The sequence below is a fragment of the Ptychodera flava genome, chromosome 10 (genome assembly GCF_041260155.1).
Source record: "Ptychodera flava strain L36383 chromosome 10, AS_Pfla_20210202, whole genome shotgun sequence".
Classification (NCBI taxonomy): Eukaryota; Metazoa; Hemichordata; class Enteropneusta; family Ptychoderidae; genus Ptychodera; species Ptychodera flava.
In genome coordinates, this window is record NC_091937.1 from 2,908,563 (window position 1) to 2,928,998 (window position 20,436).

General features: G+C 37.6%; 1 protein-coding gene across 3 annotated transcripts; it reads right to left on the minus strand.

Annotated features, from left to right (window-relative positions):
* Nucleotides 1–238: 238 nt before the first annotated feature.
* On the minus strand, nucleotides 239–12,581 carry LOC139141750 (uncharacterized). 3 transcript variants are annotated; one of them, XM_070711378.1, is made up of 8 exons: nucleotides 11,792–12,581; nucleotides 7,744–7,848; nucleotides 5,555–5,762; nucleotides 4,884–5,041; nucleotides 4,414–4,584; nucleotides 3,122–3,243; nucleotides 1,485–1,742; nucleotides 239–464 (listed from the first exon to the last, which is right to left on the minus strand). In XM_070711378.1, the coding sequence occupies exons 1-8, from the start codon at nucleotides 11,882–11,884 to the stop codon at nucleotides 254–256; spliced, it is 1,326 nt and encodes a 441-aa protein (XP_070567479.1). In that variant the 5' UTR covers nucleotides 11,885–12,581; the 3' UTR covers nucleotides 239–253. The 3 variants fall into 3 exon arrangements, 2 of the variants coding, with proteins under 2 accessions (XP_070567479.1, XP_070567480.1); XR_011554229.1 differs by lacking the exon at nucleotides 239–464 and having other exon boundaries at nucleotides 1,566–1,746; nucleotides 2,860–3,243; XM_070711379.1 differs by lacking the exon at nucleotides 239–464 and having other exon boundaries at nucleotides 1,566–1,746; nucleotides 11,792–12,579.
* Between the last annotated feature and the right edge of the window lie 7,855 nt (nucleotides 12,582–20,436).

Sequence of the window (20,436 nt, forward strand, 5' to 3'; positions counted from 1 at the left end):
TACATGCTTTAGTTTGTGTGTAAAGTGTATTCATTGTTATTTTTTACAACTGATTTTTGAATTTTAGTGTGGACTGAAATTCACTTGTCAGCAATAACAATGTTCATTATACATGTACAAGCTGTGTTGATAAGCTGAATACTGTACATTTCTACAGGTTTTAGATTGTTGAACAAGAAAGTGAAGTAAATACAAAGAACAAAAACAGTCAAAACAGCATTAAGAGTTACTGCTTCTGTCCCTTTATTGGATGCTATTTAATCAACAACTCACCACCACGCAATTCATGGCCAGCATATAGAAAAGCCTCAGTGTTTCCTGGTACCAACTGAGAACACATCCAGAGTTGATGTCTTTGTGACAATGACTTTGCAAGATTTTTGAAATTACAAGATACCTCATTCTTGAAGAAGTTGTGTTTAGCTTCCAGTCTCATACACCAATGTTGTCTCAATGGACCAAATCTGTAAATAACGCAAACCAGCTCACTATAGAAAAAAATTGCGAGACTCAAACGAGAAAGTGACGCCTTCTCGCAATTGGTGAGAATCTCTTGTCATTCTCACTGCTACCGGTGAGAATTTAAAAATTCTCACCGGTGAGCAGTGAGAAATGCACTCCTTGGTGAGATAATAGATTCTCATCGGTGAGAATGGAAATTCTCACCAAGCACTGTGAGAATGGTAATTTTTACGGTGAGAATCAACCAGACTCATTGTTCACTGGTGAGAATTAACCAGATTGATTCACACCAGTGAACAACAAGTCTGGCTGATTCTCACCAATGAATAGTGAGTCTGGTTGATTCTCACCATAAAAATTACCATTCTAACAGTGCTTGGTGAGAATATATTATCTCACCAAGGAGTGCATTTTTCACTGCTGACCGATAAGAATTCAAATAATCTCACCAGTAGCTGTGAGAATGACAAGAGATTCTCACCAATTGCGAGAAAGCGTCACTTTCTTGCTCCAGTCTCGTACTTATTTCCTATAGTGGCTGTTTTAGTTATTTTCTTCTGCCTGAACTCCATCAACAAATAAAGATCATACCTGATTTACCTCTGTAACTACAATTGTTTGGTCAAAAACAAATTGTTTTGATGATTGGCAAAGTTGGACCAGTACACAGGCAAACAGAGTAGACTTGATTCAAGTCCGTTAATTGGGGAGCACAATAGAATCACAGTTGGTGACATGAGGTATAACTGCTATATTGTATGTACTCCTACTAGGCAGATTCCACTGTATCATATTCCTCATGTCAGCAGTATTGTGTCCATCTCACTACTTGCAGTTATTCTATTAAAAAGTTTCACAAATGACTTTTTTCAATTCATCAACTTGAACAGAATCTAGCAAATTGATCAAAAGGTTAAAAGTGAATGATTGGAATATGCACAACCAATACATTTTCAAATACAAAAACAAGTGAGATATCTTGAGAAATGCCAATACTAAAGTAAAATTAAAGCTTTTGATACCTTTGAATTTGTGCAGGGAAATGTGTCATGAAATGGTGCTTTGGCATGAAGTTTTCTTCTCCATACACTTCTACAAATAACTGATGGTGCTCTTGGATAAGGACTCTTAACATACTAATATGCCTCTCATGAAGTGCAAAGGATGAGCTGAGTCTAACAATCTGTCTCAATAGTTGAAAGGACTTCCAACGATGATCATGTTGAGGTAACTTCTGTCCAATGAGGAAAGGCAATATCTCACAAAGAAGTAGCATCTGACTAGCTGAGAAGATAAAAGTGCAACTGTATTAGTACACACCTGACAGGCAATTTAATTCTTCTGCAGAAATGATGAGTATGGGAGTGGCTTTCCTTGTCATGAAAATTCATAAACATAGAAAAGCAATTTCTCTGTTTTTTGTGACCGTTTAAAGGGTATCTAATGTTTGAATAACACATAAGTGATACAAGGCTTCAAAACAATGATTTGCAGGCCATTTGAACATCAGAGAGCTGCGGTTTCAACACAAAATACCTGTGCATATACAGCTGTGATAATTTAAGATATATTGGCAGTATAGAATGCAGTAACTGCACTCAGTTAAGAGTGTTCTCCATTGCATCATACTTGACAAATATGAACACAATTAACAAAATGACAGATATATGTACAGACTTATTCCATTGTCTGCAGGTAAAATTCTTTAAACTTGACTGATTCAGTCATGGTTCAGTCAATTGCTTAGCTTGAAAAAATCACTGAAGGCAAGTCTTCATACATAATGTACAATCAAATATAGAGACCTCTTACTTCATTCATGGTGCATTGTCTTAGGGCTGTCGATAATAAAAGCTGAAGCACAAGAAACGCAATTCCTTCGTTTTACTTGAAACCCCCTTCCTCCCCCCTCAAAATGAAAGTTCTTAGGCGAAATTAATTTCGTATTATAATGCCGTTTCTGACAAACCCACAAGCACCTCTCTGATCCGCACGCCCGTGACAAAAAACGGGAAGTGCACAGTAATTCATAAACCTCCACTTTACGCGTTTCACTTTTGAAGACACAGAACACTTTAATGTATTTTTCACGTAGGAAAATGTTTCATTACATGTTTCACGTTGGGAAAAGCATACAGCTGTTTATTTCACATTTATGTCTTTTCATTGTCTTTTCTGTCTCCGTATTTTGTGGTCATCCTGTTCTCGATAAACGTGAAGTAGTATTGCGTTCTCGCTGCAAAGTCGCACTTCGAAAATAATAGACAAAAATCCTTATGTCATTTTGGTGTACACAAAATGAAATGAGTTTTTACCTCTCCCCCTCCCACGAAAGAATTACGTTTGTTGTGCATCAGCTTTTATTATCGACGGCCCCTAAGTTTTTCTGCCACTTACCTGACTGTTTTATTTTAGTGTCCCCTGAATCAATGTTGTTCTTATAAATTGGTGAAGGTTTATTTTTTCTTTCTGAATACCCATAACTGAAGAACTTAAGCTTGGCATTCACTTGATTCATCGAAAAGTATTGCTCTCCAATGCAGTATCTAAGAAGAAGCTGACTTCAAGTGGTACAACTCCCTCCAACAAAACATGCATCATATCATGAGGAAATCCTGTGCATATGTTGAAACCCAATGTCTGATGAAAAACACTCAACTGTGTTACTCCATAGGTCTTCGACCAGTGCTGCTTCTCTTGCTTGGTAGTTGAATTTGACAACAATTCACAATGATGCAGGTGTTGCTGAAGATCACGTTTATCAAACTCTTCATCTGAAAACTAATACAGAGAGCTAAAATGTTATTCATCATAACCAAATTCATAATGTATCTACATGTATATATTGCAAATGTACATACAGGATTAGGTCTTGAAAAGAATTTTTGACATTTAGTGATTGACACTCTCCTGCTCTACATAGTCTGGGCTGATCTTGATTTTTGGAACACATGGAAAATGAATTTGAACAGATTTGCCTTGGCCAGGCCAGCTAGGTTTTCTCCTATGGGAGAAAAGCGCTTAGGCCTTGAAAAGATGTGGGTCAGGCATGACTTGTCTGTGTGAATGTGTCTACCAAACTTGGTTACATTGGGCAGCTACACAAGTCCTAAAAATGCTAGAAGTGGCAACATGTGCAAACAGTGGTAAGAAAAGCGATTGTCAACTTCAGTGTAACTAGGAAAAATAAGTTTTAGAAGAGATTGCCCTACCCTTAAAAAAACTGTTCCAAGGTCTGTGAGTGTGAACAAGACTTACAGAAAAAAATTTAATTCTTTAGCCCATATACCCTGCAATGCTTCACTCAAAATTCACCTTTTTGACATTTGGTTTATTTCTACTACAAAAGTGTTGTTATGTTTAACAAATGCATTAATTTTCACAGCTCTCTTATGTTTGATACATTTGATCAATACCACAATCAGTGACAATTTGAACTATTTCTCAAGATTCAAACTTGCAACCTGGGAACTAAAATTTCAATGCATGGACATTCAGTACATATTAGCATTTGATGTTGAAATCTCTCAGGTCATGGAAACATTGGTTGTACTGGTGAATTTAAAGATGGCAGTTGACAATAAAAAGGACTAAACTTAAAAAGTTTATCGTAGGATTGATTAGGAATATATAGGTAACATCCTAGGAGCTGTTTTGTGAAAGGCACCATACTGCTGTCAAAGAACAATTGTTTTTAAACTTGTATATGTGTGAGTTTGTGATGAAACTTAGAGAAGTATTGTTCAGTGGTAGCGATTCAAACACCATTAGTTCCTAAATCCCTTCCCAGAGATTCAGAAATTCCCTGGAAACACTCTGTGATTGTCCAAGTACCAGTATAGCTATCATAGAAATCATACCACTCATTATATACCTCTTTGACAAGGTTTAATATGTACCATGGACACCAACACAGGATATTGTTTACCACAGTCACCGGACTATGTTTACCTTGGTTTTCATATCCTGTGTACTGCAGAGACAGGTTCTACATTTCCTCTCAGCAAATGACACAGATTCTTTGAAACCAGCAATGAAGTTACTGCTCAGGGTATCTCCAATGAATGCCAACAATGCTCCATTCACCAGCTTTTCCTCTCCACGCAGATTCATGATATAACCCTGAATGAAGGAAAAGAATAATTTTATCACAAACATTCTATATGCTCTTTTCTATCCCTTTCTTATAATTACTCAGCAAAATATGTTTATGTCTATCTTTCAAATATGCATTGGGATACACAATCAACTCTATCTTATCTTGAACCACCGACATATGTCAGTAAATGGTGAGAGCAGGTATCGAGAATGGATATATGTCTACCACGATACATACAAATATTGAGAAAAGCTTTCATCCACCAACATTGTGACACAGTATTACTGTAATGGTAGCTTACACTTTTGAAAAATGTACTTACTTCAGTGAGCTTATTCACACCACTAATGAAATTTGCCACCATTCTGTCAATACCATACTGCTTCACATGTTTTGTCAATGCAATGCACATGAGATGAATGTGCCTTGCAGAAGAACGATGGCGAGGATGAATATTGCCAAGAAACCAGTAAAACACAGCTAAAAGTAAAAATACAAAGGAAAAACTTTCTGAGCAGCAGGCTTACCATGGTTAAGTAGAATCATCATGCAATTCAACTGTTAATAACATTATTTCCAAAATCCACAGAAAACCTCCCCCAAAATATACATATACCAGTACAGTATGTGAAGTTTTTTCCTCTTTCTTCATGCTTCTTTGTTTCACCTCAAGGGATCATCTTTCAGCGGAACATTTAATTTTAATCTATCACATCCAAATAGTATTCAGCATAAGAACATCTACCTATTTACATGTGAAAATACTGTTGACAGCGTTTTTGCTAAGGTTGGGGAATGTTGGTAAATGATTTGGAACCCCACTAACATTGCTACTGTCCCTTAATCTAATTGCATTGATATACCAAAGGGAACCCCGGTAAAATGACTGGGGAACTGGGATACCACCCTTAACGATAAGACTGGTTGATGAGTTGTTGTTCACAAAATTATCTGTAAATCATGTTTGAGAACTTCATGGACAACACTCTGTACCTATTTTGTGTATCTTTACTTTCGATCCCAAAGGATTTACAACTTCCAAGTCATCCTCATAGGCAATAACCTGCAAGGCTCTTCTGTCTTCTTGGAACACTGGATGATTTCTGAAAGCTTCGCCATTGCAGAAATCTGCATAGATTTCATTTGTGCTGTAGTCCCTTTCCAGAATATGTTGCAGTATATATGGATTGTTCAAGTAATTCTGGCAAAAAAGACAAGGATGTCATTATGTCCTTAATTTTATGGTATATACATATAGTCAGAAAAACTTACTTTCTTATGTTGAACAATTACCAAAATATATGTACGTTACTGATATAAAATTAATATTTGTAATTTTGAAGACTGCATTGCCAAGTGCTAGTGCTACATTACAGACAGAGAAAAATAGCATCAATCACAGTTTGCTCACATATGGTTAGATGTGGCAGGACAGAGTGAGTGTAGTGTATGTACGATATGTTACAGCTTCTATAGACCTTAGCTTGTAATATTCATAAATGAAATCATTTTTGAAAATATATGAACATCTTGAAGCATCAATCAAAATACCAAGACAGAGCATGAACTGCTCGACACCTGTTGCAATGAATACACACATATACACACCATGCACCATGGTACATCAAATCAGTGATAAAATCTACCAAAGTAAAGATGTCCTCTTGTAGTATTGTTTTGTATGGAATTAAGGTAAATATTATTTTGTAATTCAGCAAGCATTACTGCGAACGTCAAAATGAAAGAGACCAAGTTTGATAAGCCCCTATCAATTTCCCTTGCAATCTTCCAATTGTAATATTTTAGGAACTTATTATTGGCTTGGAGGTCTTTTGTTGTGTCTCTTCAAATCTTCACCAACATGAAAAATTCTGACTAGCTGTTATTGAGATATTCACTAAGTTAACACTCTTGCTGCTCATAGGCAAACTTTTAGTAAATGACAACTTACTTCTTGTAAGAACAGATTCACTTGCAAAGTTGAACATGTATTTACACACCAAATACACAGTTGAAATGTGCAGCGGCTCTCAAGTTTTTGCAATCCAACCAGGAAAATTCAAGAGTTAGATATCAGACATCTTTATTTTCTTGATAATGGTTGACATTCCAACTTTTCCACAAACAGGCACTGGCATGGTTGTGATTATAAAACATCCACTGACCCTAATGTTCTTGATGTTTATATATAAATGTTATATCTGCCCATGTTTTTGACACTTCACGAAACATGTATTTGAGGGGATAAAATGGCTGTTCTCACTATTTGCATTAACTGGGTGCTTGCAGTTCCTTTCGTAATTTCCTGCTCACACTGTAGGGTTGAAAAAATCGCAATACGAGTGACAAGGTGAAGAAAAAGAGTGAAGTTCAGATTTCTCACTGCACCATTGCTCTGTGTTTCATTGTGCAAAACTTGATCATAATAACTTTTGTTAACATGCTGTATACCTTGTGGCTTGTAATGCGGACTCAGAATGCAATTATTCAATAATTTGCTAGGCAAAGAAATGTCCATTTATAAATAGTTAGCCTAAAATGACTACAATTTTATTCAAAAAATGTTTTCAGATAAAAGGTACATGTATGGGGGATTACCAATCTAATGTATGAGCCAAACAGGTGTCATTAGTTTAATATCTGCGAAGTAATGTAAAACTGACTATTACATGTAATAGACATGGCCAGTTGTCTTTCTACTTGGCTTCAATAACATCTGGCCACATCTAGATCTGTGTGGGGAAAAGCTGTCATAGATCGTACTGTATCACTAATTTTGATGTACTAGGCTGCCTTCAGAAACTTGCATACAAAGTGTCATCTAATCCAGGCCTGTAGTTACGGAACTTTAGCAAATTGGAAGATTTCGCCCTTTTTTACCTCATTTCCACATTTTTAACATGGGCATTTTCATTTCAACAAATTCACATCTCCGTCCCTAGATGCACCTGTACAGAAAATACTAGGATGGTAGGTTCTGTGGTTTTAGAGTTTTTGATGTGGACAGACACACATGCGCCACCAACCCTACCATAAAAATTCTCTTTGATTTTAGACATATATCAATATAACTTATAAGCTAAAATCTGAAGACGGAAAAATAAAGACAGACGTAGTACATAAAAGTTCATTTTTACTACTCACGTTTTGTATGAAATACATGTGTGTCAACACATGCTTACCTTTAATTCTGTTAAAAAATCAACAACATAACACAGATGCTGTTTGGCTTTAAGTTTACCATTACACCAGACCAGTTCTTCTCCAAGTTTAACAGGCATTGGCTCCTGCATATGTTCAGTTGTAATAAATACAGGTTAGCAATAGGTGACAAAAAATGTCAATCTGCACTTTGATTTGGCAACATAATTCCTTTTATCGTTTTTGCCATTTATTGGTAATGACAGATTGTGAAAATGAAGATTTACCTGCAACATGCATGACATGATATAAAACCAGGGATAATTTTGACAAGTGGTATGGTTAACAAGATGATATACAAGAAGTTTTCCGAAGTGTCCATGAAAATGCTAGGGTAAAATCTCAAATGGTTTTTATATGACTGGACCAAGTCAACTTGACCCCACTCTAACCTATATTAAAAGCCTGAACACTCTACCTCCTAAACAGTTCATCTCTTGAAATTATTTGTGATCATTTCCACTTGTGTTGAAAGTTATTCTGTTTCTTCTTATAGTACATGCACAGACCCACATTCACAGTTGTTACATTGTTAGCCTACAACAACTGTCTGTAACTGCCCTGCTAGATTACTGAATCAGAAACTATTACCATCACACAAATTCAGGGTACAAAGCTGCATTCTATCCTTTTACGATCAAAACATGTAAGTTTATGGAGTTCAGGTGAAAATTTATCATGTTTTTCACAGCATTAGAAATGTTGTATCAGGATAGAACTCTCAAAAAGAAGAAGAATGCACTTTATTTGATGAAAATCGGATTATCCATTTTGGAGATATGGATTTTTAAAGAATTAAATTTCGGAATTAATTTGGAAGGGTCTTTGTCATCTTAACCATTGTTGCATAGGAAAGACAATGGCACCAAATTTGATGAAATGTAGACAAAGACAATTGGTTAAATGCTTGTAACTTTGCCATTTCACGACCGATTTGCACCAAATCTTCAGGGAATATATTTCTAAGTTAGACCAATTGTATAAAGGTATACTTTTGCCATGGAAACATAATATTTTATTAAAATTATGAATAATTAATTAACACTGCCATAATTTCCAAGCATTTGGTAAGTAATTGATAATGAAAATGTTTCTGACCATGGAAATGAAGGATAGTTAACTGTTCTACAGGTTATCCAGGATGAAACTGTTCAAAATGCACTTATACCATGGAAACAAAACATGAATAAATTACCCGTTGTTATGGTAGTTTTCCTTGTCTTTCAATATATATTTTGTCTACATTGTACTTGTAAGATTCAATTTTACTTGTCACAGCTACTGAAGTATACAGTGAATACAATTGCAAACTCAACTGTTGCTAAGGAAACAGAAACAGTCAATATTACATTGCTTTGCTTTAATATCACTGGTTTCCATCAGTTTCTTCAGAGATAGTACTATAATTGACTCAGATTCAAATTAAGGATACCAAATGCTGTTTAAACATTTCAATAGTGGGTGCCATTCATAAATTCTAAAATGAAATTCAATATCATTGTTTTATCAGAGTAATTATCCAATTTTTATAAGACTTGATACTCAGATTATTCAATGATTCAATGATTTAATGAAGTATTTTCCTCCTGGGCCTTCACCACAAGTGCAATAATGTCACCCTGGTGACACAGATTGTCATGGCTGCAATATATCTGCAATATTAAAAAAGAAAAAAATGAGCATTATTATTAATCATTCAAATTAACCAACACCATGTGCAATCACAGCAATGATGAGATAATAAAAGTAATCTATCCATCATTGAAAATAACACGATTTAAAACTTGAATATTGGTAACTCAAACGAGAAAATACTCTTTCACGCTACAATATTCTCAAGATTAAAAAAACATATCGCAGTTTGATTTTACCAGCGTTTTCCAAAGTAATACATTGAAAAAACCAACCCTATATGATAATATGAAACAGAATTTCTTTTGTTTTTATGTAAGCCCATAGAAATGCACAGGGAAAACGCCCTCATCGGCCATACTAATTGCTATACAGCTCATGTCTCGATCGACTTTTTCTATGCCAAATTTCTGACAAAGAATCGGTTGAAATGTAGTAAACTGTTGAATATTAGGCTATCGGAACACATTATCAATCCATTTTAGCCAAAATTCTACTGAATTTGTGCTGTAAAAATCCTTACCGTTTCGGAGAAAGCAGCACATGCAGCGTACACAGTCAGGCTTGGGTCCAGCCGCTTGTCCAAGTACCCGGATGTAGACTGTTCTTATATATGATTTCAAAACAGGGCGGTTCCAACTTTTGCGTTCGCTCATAACATCGAAAAATTAGTTTTAAATGAACAAATGATAGTTGGTCGTTATATGTAGGGGCCACAATCATGGATCAAAAGGTTAATTGTGGTAAAATTTTGTATCAAAAGTCTCATTTTTGATGCCTTTTCCACATTTTTCGGCCGAGTGTCGATTGTGACCCCTCATTTTGAAGCTTACATCCTGTCCCCTCCAACTGTATGACTTTCATAATGGAATATTCCAAACTGGGCCCAGGAAACATGCTGGCATGTTTGTCTTTGGCGCGGCTAATTAACGAAATGGCGGCCATGGTCAACGCCGAGCCAGTGAGTGGATTTCAGGCCCGTTTTCAACTTTGTGAAGTCGTCACTAATTCTTGGCTAGATGTATTGGACTAAACTTTTCACAGGTTAGAGTTTACTTACTATAGAAAGCCGTGGGCTATTTATTTCTTTATTATTTTATTCGATCATACTCAAATACGGACAAATAAAAATGATACAACTGCAGTCCAGTCTGTTCCGAACAGATTTTTTACGTGACTGACGCTTCTAGTAAGTTGTCCAATTTTTGACATTCCGAAGTTAACCATGTATTTAGGGTGTTGTAGGGCATACAGCCCGGCTACCGAAATGAAATTATTGATAGGTATGGAATATAATTTGACTTACTCAAATTTCACAGATTTTTAGTGTTAACCACAGAGGAAAGCAATCAGTCCCCTGGGGTGGGGAGGGAGGTTTTTGTGCAACGGTTTACTTTAATTGATTTTATTATTAATTTGACTGTGATATTTCAAATAAAGAGTTCAACTCCAAACCGTCTGACTGCTTTCTTTATTACTACAAGTAATTTTATTAATTTTGACTATGGTATTTCAAATAAAGATTTCGACTCCAAACTGTCTGACTGCTTTCTTTATTACTACAAGTCCATATCCCCTCTCAAATCTGTGTTATAAATCACTGTAATTGCTCCGAAAACATTGCCAACTTGCTAATCTGCTGTCCATATCATCAGATTAATTGACTGAGTCAACACCACAGCTGTCCCACAGGCATTATTTTACTACCTGTTTGACTGTGACAGCTGTTGTGTTGACTCAATCAATTAATGTGCTGATACTGACAGGGATTAGCAAGTTGGCAATGTTTTCGGAGCAATTACAGTGGTGTATACACAAGTTGGAGAGGAGATAAGGACATGTTGGTAATATACATGTATAAAGCAGTCAGACGTTGTTGAGTCGAAATCTTTATTTGAAATACCACAGTCAAAATTATAAAATCAAATAAAGTAAACCGTTGCACAAAAAAACATCCCTCCCCACCCCTCTCCCACCCCAGGGGACTGATTTCTGTGCCCTGTGTGTTAACATATATTTCAGCCTGTTTGCCTGTGCAATGAAAGTCAACAGTTCTATACGGGTTGATTTCATTCATCACGCCCTAAAATGTCACCACAAATAGTGGATCATGACCTCAAACTTGAATTTAAACCTTTTGAGTTATTGGTAAGGGGCAAGGATGCTTTGGCAAACATATTTCAAGGTCCAGTCATGGAGCTGCAAACGGACTAGCTCCATGGTCAAGATGACTTGGATGCAGGGTAGTGTTGACTTGGGTACGAAGTCCAGTTAACGCGGGGTCTGGTGACTAGTTACCGTCTTAAATGTATGGTCGTGTAGATAACTCAATCTAATCTAGATGTGTTTACTTGTAAATAAAAAATCGCTTAATTCGTAGATTTGAATTATACTCACTAACAAACCGAACTCCTCGGTGAAAAACTTCTTCCGGAGGTGTTCCGTTTCCAACCCGTCAAAAAGTGTATCCAAGTCAAAGATGTCTTCCATTCTGGCACTATTACAGTTGCTGGAGCTCCACTACTATCCTGATACGTTCTTCAAGTTTTTTTTTCAGAGTGGCGGTTTTCTTTCCAAGCAAAGTCTGGTATTTTCGATGAATTCTCGGGTGTCGACTTCTGATAATTTGGCTCTTTCAGCTAGTTTCAAAAAATAAGTAGCTTCCTGTAACTTCATGTCCCTATTGTTTGCATTTGAAATCTCGCGCACGTCTTCCATGGGTTCATCATGGTTCACATTATCGGATTCAACTGTACGCGATGATGAATAGTCGATTGTCATAGCCACGTTTCTGTGCTTACGCTTGATGTGCCTCTGGAGTGTTTTCACGCTACTGAACGGTAGGCCGCAACTACCTTCACCACAATACACCCGGAAGAACCTCTGGTGTCTATGTCGGTTAGAAATGTGACTCACATACCTATCACGATGGAAATAATTGTTGCAAAATGAGCAGTGATAAAAAACGTTACCATAATTGTGTTGTATCTCCATCCCTGAAATGCCGACAAACTCAGGCGGCACGAAAATCATGGAAACACTTTGTTAGTTCGGTTATGATTTCCTCTTAGACGTCTTTTCACAACTCTTCCATAATCTCGCGAGATTACCGTAAATACCACATGTGCGCTTTCAACCAATGAGAAAAACGCGCCTGTTGTTGACGGTTATTATATGCAGTTGGTGAGACCTGGATTGGTGTATGGCGCGAACGTTTCCCACACGCAGGAAAGGCATAAAGATGAGCGATCTTCGTAAAGAATTTACGGAAGATGAGGTGGCAGCATGGCTTAAGACTCATGGTTTTAGCAGTTCTTGTGAGTAGATTCAAAGGTAAGTACTTTTCTCAATGTCTCATTTGACAAGTATAATTTGGAAGATTTTTGGATACACGAAGATGCATTTTACAGCAAGGCACACAACACACCATGGAGGTAGCAGACCAAGGATGCTCTCAGTCTCCCAATCTGGAGAGAATCTCTCGATCGGGAGACTTCCTAGCCATGTTACATGTGTTTAGATACAGCTACTCGATGACAGATTTTCTCTAAAATGAAAGAATTCTCCTGATCGGGAGACTTTGTCCAAAATGTTAATGAAGGAATTGAGGACATGACTTCGACGTTACACTCTCTTGCATCTATCATCGAACGCTCAACTTCATGTGAATATTGATCCACCTCATGAATTCATCAGTGTGTTTCCTTTGAAACTTCATGAGTTGATAGGAAACTTCCTCAAAGAGTTCACCGCCTCAACCATATAATAATGATATAGCTACAAACTCACCAGAAAAACGGCGCAAACAAATATAACTTGCTGGGGCACACAACACGCGTGCGCCACATTTGTTTTGACTTACATAGAATGCACATTGGTCGCGGGAACGCTCGATCATCGATGCTTTAGACTTTCATCGTTTTGTACATAGACCATCTACCTGGTTTTTACATGGTACCAATGAGTTTTGTACGTGAAAATGTCATCGAAATTAGTGTTTAAATTAATGTTCACTTCCAATGCTATGGTGAACAAAGATCTTTGTATCTGGTGAACAATATCCTCGACCATCAGAAATCTCGATTTCACGATCAACAAATGTCAACTTCGAGACCACTTCTACTGCTATTTTTAGCCATGTTGAAATAAAATTTTACATCTGGTAACCAAGCAATTGCCGAAGGTCGCTTGCCTATCCCCTGTGCTGTGCAGAGTCCTGGCCAACAAAGAAACACTTTAATGTGTGAAATTGGAAACTAAGATTCACATTTCAAGAGAGAAAAAACTTGTAGTGGAACTTTCATTTTGAGACTCAACATTGCACTGGTTCACTTTAAAAGTCAACATTGCGCTGGTTCATTTCCTCACACCCGCATAAATCATGCAAATGTACGTGCGTAACTTATAGTTACGATTATTAGAATGATGATAGTCCCATTTTCAAATGAAACCACATCTCGCAAAGAAACGACAAGCACAGGGAGTAATGTTTGCTATGGCATGATTAGCAGTAGCCCTTTGTACAGGTCTGGGTGTTCCCGGCGTTATACGGCCTCCACCACAGCCCTGCAATGGTCTATGGAGAGAACTGGCTATCTGCAGTCCGGATCCGGACCGCAATGAAAAAATGGTCTTTTTGGCTGAAATTCTACTCTGTCGGGGCAAAATCCTTTCCCTGCTTACCTTTACCTTCTAACCGACCCCAGAAAAGATGCGATTAACTACTCCTAACATCCAAAACCGCTCGTTTTCTGAAACAAAACGTACTCGACAAGTTGTTTACCCATTGAGATCGCCATTTTTAATCTCGCCCGTTATCTCTATGGACCGTTGCAGGGCTGTGGTGGAGGCCGTATAACGCCGGGACCACACAGACCTGTACGCAGGGCTAGATTAGCAGTCGCTAGTTCAGTGAACATGTAGGCGAAATCTTGATTAGATCTAAGCTCACTCTTTATAAGTTGAAACACGGGTCGCAAGCGTTGAACTGGGGATTATATGGTGGCTGGTAAATCTGTCAAACCCCTTTCTCCTGCAACATTTGTTGGAGATTTTGTTCAACACATCGCGTGTGGTGGAAACAGCAATTAACCATAATCAAACAGTCACCGACAGCCAAACACTGATTTCCAAAATTATCCGTAACTTGAACAGCCTCATCGAAAAAGTCCAGTAACTCCAACCCGTTTGAAGGGCCAACAATCAAATCAGAATGATCGACAACCGTAGCACTGACAAGGAGGTTAATCGTGTATGTAGTGTTCGATGCATGCCGTTGTATTTCAACTGCTGATGTTCTGATTTCTGCTTGTCCAAAACGACGTTTGTCTGTAGTTCGGATCAATGAAGACTCATCAAACTATGAATTTGATTTATATTGTAGTCAGAAACAGTTTCTATGAACTCTAGTGTATGGTATTGTTCGATAGCTGGAGTCATTGATTCGGTGGCAAGACTTGATATTTTCTTTCTACTCATGCTCAGTTATTTGGTTATTCTTGGTGGATTGTTGCCAGCGATGGCACGTTTTCGGCCGTACATACGTTATCATCAAGAAGTTTCTTCTGATTTCGTGTAAGTAAATACTTGGTTGCCGCCCTTGGTAGAACTTGATATGTTGGAGAACGTTGTCCACAACTCTGGTGCGTTCTCGCACTGGTCTACCACCGGCTGTCAGGGCCTGTTCTCTCATACTTACAGCAGATACTGTGCACTGTTAAGTTATAGACTACAGTCATCGATGCAATTTCACCATAAGAAACACCTTTTCAAGTGAAGTTCTAAGAAGCGTCTTCGCGTTAGAAATGGTGTCGGAAACCACGTTGCATTTTGTCAGTGGAAGTGTGCACTGTGCATGCAGACAGGTAGTTGTACAATGTTGCAATTGTTAACTATGCTGCCAAAACTATTTTTGTAACTGTGATCTTTTGTTATCATGTACCATATTCACATTTCAGTTGTGGTATTGAAATATTGCCCATTATTTTTGAACAAATCACACGAATCGCTTATGTAACGGTACGTATGTAATGCAGCTTAGGAATATGACGTTCACGTCGGTCGGTTAGGTACACACAGTCAGCTACACAGGTATGTACATGTTTACATAAACCTGACGCCAGCGCGGCAGCGTCTGGAACTTCTTAGGAAATTTCTTATCAACTCATGAACTTTTAAAGGAAACACACTTATGAATTCATGAGATGTATCAATATTCACATGAAGTTGAGCTCTTGATGATAGATGCAAAGGAGTATAAATAGTGCAGTTGAGTTGAACCACACTTTGGAAATACATTTTTCATATAAAGTGACAATTTGCTGTGCAGCCTTTTCTACAGAGGGTATGAATAAATGTGAAGATATACTAAGAGAGCAATGTTGAACTTTTTCGGAACAATGGTAAACCCACCATCAAATTTGATAATGAACATCCTGGTACACTTTTCTAAATGAGCAAATGTCTGTTAAATTACGCAGAACTACTCTATCACAAAAAGTCTCCGTATCGGGAGAAATTCTCCAGATTAGGAGGTCAATTTTTCTCCTGATCAGGAGAAAATTCACCTTTTGGTCTAGTGTGCCTTACTGTTTAATTTGTTAGTGTGCTGAATTCATGGAACTGGCACTTATCTGTGTTCATTCTAGTCTGTCACTGTAAGTTGTCGTATAAGTTGCAAACCGTAAACTCAGCTATTTGAACGAATTATTGCTGCAAGTGCATCTCCCACAGGGCTCGAAATTAGCGGTAGTCCTGCGTCCACAGACTACCAACTTTTTCCTTGGGCTACCAAAACCCATGAAATAGTGCTCACACGGACTACCAAAGCCTTAGACATGAAATTACTTAGTGAGCGACATGATGTTGATAGCTGTGAGATGACCGAAGCTCATACAGTCAACCCAGCTGGACACAAATGCCTGACTATGACTTTGTTATGCAAATTAAAAGGTGACAGTGTAGTTTAATTTCTTGCGACAAACTTTCAATAAAATATTATCTGAACTGATGTACTTGGATGGCAGGCTCGGAAAATGATGGCCAATGAAAATTCATTTTCATAGTTATTTAATCACAATGTATCAATTACAATTAAACACAAAATTATTCAAACTGCAAAGATAAATCTGTCGGGCCTCCACAAATTACGCTTTCCGAAGTGTACGAGATTATCCAATGATAGTGTACTATGGTTGAGAAATATAGCCAAAATTGCCTTGAAAGTATTAGGAACATGACTGCATGTACCAAGTTGTCATCCTGAAATTCATACATAGGCAATCTATTTTTAGCCATGTTATGTTTACATGTGCTGAGTGAAAAGTCATTGTCATGGCAACCATCAAATTTTGCATATACACTCTGCGTATGTGTGAATAGTCATCAAACTTTGAGGCGTCACGGTTCTTCTAAGGCTATGATCTGCAGGTATTGATGTCAAATGACTAGAAAGTTCACTTCCTGGATAGAATCATGCAAAATAAATCTTTCGTTGTCTAGATATAAATTAAAATATCCTTTCCAAAAAAAATCTTCATTCATGCATGGGCTACCAGACCTTGTCACTGGGCTACCAACTTCAGAAAATGGTAGTCCAATGGGACAACCAGGGAAAAAATTTAATTTCGAGCCCTGTCCCATGCACATGTGGTTGACAAGATTTCAAGATGGTGGTTTGCATCCAAGTTCAGAAGCAAAAGTACTGCATTTCTATATACCAGAGAAAGTAAAAAGAAGAAAGGTTAGGGAAGTTTTTGTTGAATGCATGAAGGTGTACCATTATTCAAAGTGCGCTCATTGGTAATATCAGTTCATCACACAGTTCATTTTTCTCTTTTGTCTGTTATTAGATAATTACATAGATGGCAAAGTCTTGATGTCCATTACTTATAAAGACTGTGTAGAAATGATACCAGAGATTGGGTTACGTAGGAAGCTCCTGGAATTATGCCTCAGGTATTTTACAAGTATAGTCCCCAAAGCGCTATAATATCAACAGTTATAAAAACAGACAAGCAATGCATCTAGGTCATTTGGTTGCAGTCTCTCTGCCCTGTTTTTATTTTTTGCACACTAACTCCAAAGACTTTGCAAATTGGAAATTTTAATATCAATTACACTCTGTCAGGGTTCAACTCACATCTAAAAAAAACTAGCTGTGATATCGCAGCTTTGTGGAGTGACAGCTATCGAATGCTCTTGGGTCAAGGGTCACTGACACTGTGGCGTTCAATAGCCGCCACTAGCACCGCTGTGATATCAAAGCTAGTAAAAACCAGACTCTACAACAGGACCAGTAAAAATTTTGATGGTAGTGGTCCTGCCAGAAATTTTGTGGTCCTTTCTGATTGTGTAGTAAGTGCTGCTCTACTGTCCTATGACAATCAAGCATGGGAATCAGGACCTATCATGGAATATAGCAGGCGAGCTAAATTTCACTCTCCTGAAATCATCCACGTGAATGATTTAAAAATCTCCCCTGAAAATAGTCAGATGAGTGATAAAACAAATTTCCCTGAAATTAAAGGCCCATGAGCTGCAACTCTGAGAAATTTGTGCAACCTCAAGGTACCTCCTGTTTCCTCAGATATTCATTGCAATCTGCAAATTGAACGTTTAGTCATTAACTATACATCAACAATGTTTGCTTGTGGCAGAATAGGCAAGAAATTGAACAGATTTTTTTTCATTTTAATTTCCCGCCATTTTCAAATCTTGCCATGTAATGTGAAAAACAGAATTTTTTGTCAAAGTTGAGTGAATCCCTTTCCTGTCTTTTCAGTGGGTTGCAACATGTTGTATTTGTAAAGATTCAAAGTGTACACGCACCATTTACACTGTTTATCATGTACATAGCGGCGGCCATATTTCGGTGCGGCACCCATTTATCATTTGTCTTACTTAAACTTCCCCATGCAGTTCCATAATTATATATTATTATATATAATTATACTTGGGTAAACATCTCTGAGTAAAAACATTTCTAGAAACTAATTTTAATCTAAATATATAAAATCATGAAAATAATGCCAAAAGTTACAGCCCATGTGCCTTTAAGAGAGTAGCTGAATAGCTCTGCTGAAAACAATAATCAGTCTGGGTCATTTCCAAAAATGGCGACACTTTACCATAATATTATTTCCACGATTAGCCAATCACCAATCGGATTAAGTCATCGATAGGGTGGCAGTCACTGCAGGTTCACCAGCATTGTATGAATCACTTTATGCTATTTAAACTGTTCGATCAGAAATTAAACATTTGTTTGGGTAATGGTGATATGCAGTGCCATGTGGCACTCATGTCATTGGCATTTTTCTCTATATTGGATCTTGATAACATGATGATCCACATTTGTCACACGTATTTCCCTATCATGAGTGTCATTGTAATTATGTATTACATTGTTTCGCGAGCTGCAGGTGAGCAGAGCAATGGCTTGCCTCAAAACAAAAGGCCTGGTAAACCTTTATTTATTGTTAAATACAATGCCGAAAAATTACTATCCCGTGCACTACCCATAAAATCATTTTACAGGTCCTTCAAGCAAATTACTGGACTCAGGATAGTGGGCCAGCGTGAATGTGTTGAACCCTGAGTGTTATAGTTTTATTAGATGATAATGTTGTACGTGTATGTCATGCGTCTGCACATTGTCTGAAACAAATTTTAGAAATGAGGATGTTGCTGATTTTAAATCAGTGGAAGTTTCCCAAAATTATAGTTTAATTTACTGTTTCATAGAGATTGACCAAAGTAGCTGTAAATATTTAATTATGGAGCCGGTACGCTTGCGCTTGTTACTTGCTTCTCACCTTCATCTACCTCACTTAGGTACATTGTTTTCAACTCTTAATGGATAAAATAAACTATGGTATCTTTTTGTGTTCTATTCACCTACAGGTTCCTGAACAAAATAAAGGGAACACACAGGAAGTAACTTCCCAAGAAGTAGAGGCTAACCCCTCAACTTTCAGAGTCTGCAGGCTGATGTGCTGCAGTCTTCAACCATGACCTTTGTGCCACCTGGATGGAAGAGAGGCGGTAAGATACCAAGCCCTGTTCCTCTTCCAAACTGTCTGCTCCATTGGAAATGGATATTGCATTGGGGAAACTCGGAAGAAATCAGCAAACTGATTGTGATTTCATAGCTGAGGCTGGAAGATTCTACACTTCTCTTTGTTCTGAACTTGGAAATGACTACGGTAGAATTGCTGTTGCTCTCGTTGACAAGTACCCTGCCTTAAGAGACAGGACAGGTGACAAACATGTGAGTACTTTCCAAGAACATGATTTATTTTACAGCGGACGCCAATTTGTACTGGAGACCAACTTCGATAAGCCCCTATCGATTTCCCTCACAATCTTCCAATATTAGGAAAACACCCGAGTACTTTGGTCAGTGTTAACCCTTTTCCTGCCAGACAGTATCACTTCCCCATCAAAGCGGTATTGAACACGAAAAACATGATGGATTTTCACCCACTTGGCAGATCGTCCATGTAGCCGACACGAACACGAAGTGTCTGTTACCGGCTACCGATAACTATGAAAAATAGTAAAGAATGAGCTACAAAATCACGATCAGTTTTAAGTTGCAGGTAGAATAAGTCTGTGCCTTTGTTATAAAATACTATAAAAATAGTAGAAAGTGAAAAACCAGCTGAAAGTTAGTTGAGGAGACCTTAACTGCATATCATTTGCATCTCATTGTCGGCTACATGGACTGTGTGCCACCCACTTGGCTTGGTCTGTTATAGCATTTTTAGTCCATAAAAATCAATTTACAGTATTTATGCTTTCAACAGCCTTCACATGTTCAATATTACGTTAAAATACACCATTTATGGAATATGGTGTGTTTCATTAACTTCAACCATCTTAACCTGGTGGTGAAATATGAATTCGGTAGGGAAAGGGTTAATGATAAACATGCACTGGGCCTGTGTTATCTCCATTCGATCTCCCTTCTATTTCTGGCTCCCCTTCCTGGAAGAAACCATTTTGATGCCGAAAGTGCATGACAAGAAATGAAATGAAAT

Coding starts and splice junctions, on each gene's coding strand:
- LOC139141750 (XM_070711378.1), bottom strand. CDS start 11,884: ATGGAAGACATCTTTGACTTGGATACACTTTTTGACGGGTTGGAAACG. Junction 7,849..11,791: donor CCGAGGAGTTCGGTTTGTTA/GTGAGTATAATT, acceptor GAACATATGCAG/GAGCCAATGCCTGTTAAACT. Junction 1,743..3,121: donor AAGACCTATGGAGTAACACA/GTTGAGTGTTTT, acceptor CTTCTCAGCTAG/TCAGATGCTACTTCTTTGTG.